This window comes from Galendromus occidentalis, unplaced genomic scaffold (assembly GCF_000255335.2).
Source record: "Galendromus occidentalis unplaced genomic scaffold, Mocc_1.1 scf7180000077468, whole genome shotgun sequence".
Taxonomy (NCBI): domain Eukaryota; kingdom Metazoa; phylum Arthropoda; class Arachnida; order Mesostigmata; family Phytoseiidae; genus Galendromus; species Galendromus occidentalis.
In genome coordinates this window covers 163,063-169,178 of record NW_003805456.1, presented here as the reverse complement: position 1 = coordinate 169,178, position 6,116 = coordinate 163,063, and the positions used below count along the sequence as shown (strand labels likewise).

The 6,116-nt window shown below is 50.1% G+C and overlaps 1 protein-coding gene across 1 annotated transcript; it reads right to left on the bottom strand.

Moving 5' to 3' along the window:
- Nucleotides 1-5,091: 5,091 nt before the first annotated feature.
- LOC108864402 (uncharacterized) lies at nt 5,092-5,714 on the bottom strand. Its single transcript, XM_018639977.1, has one exon. The coding sequence runs from the start codon at nt 5,651-5,653 to the stop codon at nt 5,132-5,134; it is 522 nt and encodes a 173-aa protein (XP_018495493.1). The 5' UTR covers nt 5,654-5,714; the 3' UTR covers nt 5,092-5,131.
- Nucleotides 5,715-6,116: the final 402 nt, after the last annotated feature.

Genomic DNA, 6,116 nt, shown 5'->3' with positions numbered 1-6,116 from the left:
CCTGATCGAAACTTTCCATATCGTGGGGATTCCCGCGGGCATGGTTCGAGAAGAAACCTGAGTCTGAATGAATTTACAGCTCCGAAGACCTTTACCCGAGCAGTGCTTGGGTCCACATCACATCGAGATCCGTCAACTTGATCCTATCAATGGTCGGAATCGTAGGCGATTTCCTTATGCTCCTCACGATACACTACGGACAGCTCAATGATTCTCCATATGTGTATTTGAAGTGCATCGCGCTAGCAAACCTCATCCTACTTTTTTGTCACCTGAGCCAAGCGGCTGCATCGTGCGAATCATGCCAGCTCAGCCTCGAAATGATGTATTATTATAAGCTTGTGTACTGGTTAGTATGCGATGACGCGAACCGAAGATTACCGGCCGAGGTTCCTTGGTACCGGAGGTCTTGCGTACATTGCTGCCATCATCTATACCTCATACCGAATCATCGAATTGCAGGTACTGCTACACCGTGCTCATTAATTTCATGAGAACCTGGTTGATACTCCTGACGCTCATCATGACGATGGAAAGGTGGGATTTCCGATCCTTGATCCCTCCCAGATTATTTACCTCTACGAAACAGGCTTTTTCGCTCAGCATCTCCGGCCTGGAGCCCCGAGATTTCATTCGTCTTATCATTGCATCCAGATTCGTCTATGTACAATGGCCCCTGAAAACGCGCACATTATGCACCAGGGAACGAGCACGGAAGATTTGCGTTGCGATTTTCCTTTTGTCCTGCATCTCCGCGTTTCTGATTCCTATTCAGATCAGAATAGGAATAAAATATCGGAAGTTACCGAAGCCCGGCCCTCCCGCTCGAACTTTCGATTTCTATTGCACACCGGACTTGAACGAGGTTTGTTGCCTTTTTGATGCGCGCGCGATTTGCGGCCGGAATCATGTATATCGAGTGAACGGATCATTCCCTGTTAACCAAGACCCGATCAAGATGCTGCTCATGAATGGTCTTGGCCTGACAGAGAGACAGGTACCTCTTCTTGTCGAGAGTACCGCTTTCCTTTAGAAGCTAGCATGTGATGGAGCTCCAAAAACTCAAAGTCTACGCCCCGTCTTATTGAATTCAATTTTCTGCAGAGGACCTTCAGTTCTCCTCTCTTCCTGAGGGGTTCCTTTCCTCAGTGAGGATAGGTTAGCCCAGAGAGTGCTCCTAGAAAAAAATCGGCGGGTGCCCCAGATCTCCCTGGGATTCTCTGAGCTGCTAAAGTCCGGACTTGACTCGCAGCTGATTCATTTTGCAGACTTCGTCCGAGAATCTTTTCGAGTGTCACAAAAAAAGCTTCAAAGAGCGGAGAAACGAGTTAAGTGCCCCAACGCAAACCCCAGACTGTGAAAAGCAGCTCTGTGATCTGCCGCGAATACTCCAAAGTCAGCGTTTCAATTTTTCCGAGCTCGGCTCAAAGCGCAACATGTTCAAGTACACTTCCACGAGACTCAACGTGACTGTTGTGGTTAGTAGATCGAGCCCGTTCGCTGGTCGTCGTATTCCCCTGCGACAGTCTAATTCATGATTTTTTTCAGAAAAGGCGCTTCAAAACACAACCGAATGTTTATAACAAAACCTTCCCGTACGAAGAGCTCATCGGCCGGGCTGTTCACGTCAATGATACCTGTGAGTCATGCAAGCTGCTCGGAAGCATCACGCTCGAAACTTCCTCCCCATGAACTACGATTCCTACGGCGAGCTCGTTTTCGCAGGTGAGTTCTTCCTGAATCCGCGCAATGTGAAGTCGATCTTCAAGAACTTCTATAGCCACCTCGTGATGCAGCATGTGGAATCAGTCCGATGCATGGAAGCGTCGGATCGTCCCGGCTGGCAGGGACGCTTCTCGAAGATTTACGGCAGGCTTATGATGGGTTTCCGAATATTCTCAACCGTTGCCCTGACAGTTCTCAGTCTTCTCATCGTTATGGTGGTGAGTGCGACTTCGGAAGGTCATCTTGGTATCAGGAGTTCACGGGAGTAGACTAGGCTAGCACTGTAGGTAGGAGCAGTTATCAGAGGTAATCTGATCATCTCGGATCCCTCTCACTCAGGTCCCACGTATCTCGCTAGATACTGAGGAGTCGAATCCTTGCGAATGTTAGACTAAATACGTACCCATCTCTCAGGTTCGTAAAGCCAATCGCGAAGCGAAACGGAGTGTTTTGTCGCAGAACGAGGAAAGTACGACCCTGAAACGCCGAATCGAAGAGAATCGCTTGACCATGTCCCTCCTTGCCTTACCCACAATCAGCATTGTATGTGATGTACTCTTCTTCACTAGCCTACCTCGGATCGCGCGCGGAATTTACACAGATGTCTGTGAGTCTGAGCGAAAAATTGATCTCGCAGACGCAAGGTTGCACGCCGAGTTCTCTCCTCTCTTATTCCTTACAGCCCCGCCCGGGACTCCTCTGAAGATTCATTCGATCGTTTCGACCGCGGCTTACATGGTCAAATACTCCTGTTACTTCTATATCCTGGCCTTCATCAACCGCAAGTTCAAACAGGAATTCCTCCAGCGCGTCATATACGGGAAGCTGCAAGTTCATAAGATAGTTAATAAGATCCGCAACATTTCGCCGGTTACACGCACGACTCAAGTCTCCGCGCCCCCGGTAAGTGGGATCGGGAGAAGTTATGCCTCAATTTCATACTCATCAGGAGATTTCGAGTTCACTCTTCGAGCTACGATGATCTTTCGAGCCAACCTCTCGTGTTCAGGATTTCAGCCCTCCGGATTCCAGCTCGGGTCAGAATTCAGGAGATCCATCACACAGCAATGAATCGGAGAAAACCGTGAGCGACAGGGTCTTCTGATAGTCAGAGAGGTATCCCCTTCAAATATCCGACCAGCGTTCATCAACGGAGCGCCGCGGGAAGAGGCGCTCCAGATTGTTTCCAATGTTATATACAAAGAATACCTGGATAAATTCCGTGTTTCGTCCATCAATGTGACCGGATCATAATGGGAAGATCCCATAGGAGCTGGTCATGCAAGTTCGTTCGATTCTCCCCTTTATGGTTGTCCTCTGAAAAGTCTCTGGATATTTTTTTCACCTTCCGAGCCCCTTACGGCAACGCTGCACCGATCCACGGTAAGCTGGGGACCTGTTCATCTTCCCCAGATGGAGCACCCACGCCAAGTCACTGCTCAGTAATCTGTGCTCCCTACTCCTTCGATTTTACAGGAATTCGAATCGCTTGGAACGTACTCCGCCCTTGGAGATTTTAGGGGGAGATGACGGTTCCAGTCCCCTTGGACGAGGCGGGGACGGTCGGAGACTCCTCGAGACCCGCTATAGCCTCCGAGAGAACAGAGACTCATAGAGGCGCTATGCCTCGCGAGGAATTCACCGGGTCGGGGAATGCCACATTCTTACCCAAGAACGGAGTAATGTTCTCCATACGAAGCCTTGTCTGGTCCGGACATTCGGGAGCGATGAAAAGGAGCTACATCGGTTGAAAAATCGCCAAATCTCGACGTAACATCACGAAACACTCGAATCTGTCGCTTCTTGTCGCAATGTATGAATTCGAAAAAAAGAAGCCCCCGAAGGAAATCACGAATTGCCCGAAGTGCTTGGCTCCCACCTACAGATGTTCGAGAGACATGATATGCGCACCATCCCGTTGTCGACTTCGAAACATGGCAAATAATCGAGAGCATATACAGCTGTCCCGTGTTCTTTGCTTTCGTTCCGTGAGACGGAAGAGCAAGCAGAGGAGCGCTGCGCCACTTATATGAATATGCAATCACCCTGGCGGTCTGGAATCTCCGAAGACCCAGCGATCCAATCTCAATGTTATCCTCGATTGGAGTCTTTGCTCGCCGAAATGCCAGCGGAGATCGGAGCTGGAGGCCCCAACCTGCCGGGGAGCGGAGAAAAAACTGTTTTCAGGGTACCCCAAGTAATGACTTGAATGGAAAGCGATGACTAATGACCAAGATTCAGCGGAGGGAGGTAACCGATTCCTTGCGCACTTCGGCGGGGCATCCTTGGCATCGATTTTCCCCAAAATTGACAAGTTAGAAATAATTCAGAATGGTCTGCATCGGGTTCTGACATTACCGCATCGACGTTGGAATCGACAGTCAGGGGGGTCAATCGAGCAGACTTCCACGACAAACCCACCTCTCTTGTTCGGGGCACCCCCGGCTGTTCCTCGCGGGGAAAATTGAGCAACGTATCCCCCATATTATAAAATGGGAGGGGAGACATCGTTCGAGTATTTCACTCAATGAGTCATCCATTATGTCATTTCGCTGAAGTTCACTGTTCACAGAGAAAAGATCAAAAGGCCAATCGGGGCAGAGGGATCCGGTAGAACGAGAACGAACCGTTTTCTGCAGGTTTCCTTCGTGATGCCGCGGATGAGGGATCCTGAAATCATCGATCGATTCGCTGACTTCCAACGCAAGCTTACCAAATGTCTTGAGCTCTCTGGAAGAACTCTTCAGAAGCTACCAGCAGACGATTCGTCTCCTTCGCACCAGGACCGGAGATCCCTCCGTTGACGATTTCGGACGGATCAGATAGATCCCGTCTCTGCTCCGAGTCCTTCCCGATCAGACAAGTCCCTTCCAAGCATAGCCGATTTTTTCCGTCAAAACTTCCCGCATGGCTGACTTTTTTGGAGAGCCAAAACTGATTCTCCCGGCCTGAGGGCTTGTGATGGTTGTTGCTTTCATCTCTTGACTTGGCAAAGAGCCAGTAGAGGAGGGCGTTTCGCAACATACAGCAATGAGAACAGAGTATCAGCGCTGTCAACACGATTTTTCCGAGGGTTCCATTCTTGTTGGGGACGAAATGGGAATCAATCTGGAGAAAGTGCTATCGACGTCATCTGTCCCGGAATCCTGATGCGCAGCAGATGACTCCGCTCAGGAATGGATCGATGAAGGAAAGTGGAGTGAAGACTAATTCCGCCATCGACCGGGTTGTGCCGTGCCGGCTTCGGTTTATTCCTTTCCTTGAATTCTATTCGAATTGCTACAAACAATAACTCAGATGCCCGCCTAAAGATACGGCCATTTCTCAATCGGAGAGGGTCGTTCTTGGCCATCGGCTTGTCAATTCTCCAACAAGTTTCCACAATATTTCGCTTCGCAACGCTCCTTTACCGAATCCAATTATCTCCATAACGATTTGTCGAGGTCATCATTTCATCGGTTGATTTGTCAGCGGCGTTACTCAGGCTTGGCTGAGCGAACTCTTGGCGTCTTCGGTTCTGCTGGGGATCTTCGCCCTCGAGTCCCTTCTCCGCATGAATTCTCCCCGCTCCCCATTCGAGCGTCTCGTCCGGACTCGCTGGCTGCGAAGTCTTGTGTCTCTCGATTTCGAGCTCCTCACTGAGAGCGATAAGCTTATGGGCGCAATTCATGCGATAAGAGAATTTCCCGATTACGAAGGCAGCTGCCGCTGTCGCCAGGTAGATCGGGAGCTTAGGAGTTCCTTGCTCGATGGATATTCTTTTCGTTTTCAGCGCCCAGGCGACAGCCAAAACGGAACTTACCATCAGCGGAGCGCTTCGGTATATGAAAGCCTCTCGCCCACATTCTCGTAGGGCTCCTAGCTTCTGCGGGGAGGGCGCGGACGGTGCGTGATCCCTTGACGGATCTTCGGGGCTCTGACTCTGCATGGGACTTCCTCGGATTGAGATTCAACGAGACGGGGGTGTCAGATGCTATCGTTGCCCGGACTCCAAAGTTCCTGTGCGCGGACCGGTCGTCAGGTCGATTGAACAGAGGAGAAGTTTGGTTCCGAGCGAGGACAACATTCCATCGATTCAGAATAAGATGCGGTTCTCATTCGAATCTCACAATGCTGATCTCTTCTGTCACCTGAGAGTCTGAATTGCTTGACTCGATTGATCGTAGAGAACTCGACTTACGCTACGACTGTTCCACGCACTAACTCACTCAGAGTGTGATCAGAATGTTGTTCCGTCGTTTAATATACCGCGGAACTTCCCACAGACTTCATCGCTTGTTAACCCGCGGTTTCAAACTGCCTCTCGGAGTGGCTCGTTAGAAGGATCAGACTCTTCGAAAAATCGATTGTCGAATAAATCAAGCCTCAGGAAAGGCGATTGCACCGCGAAA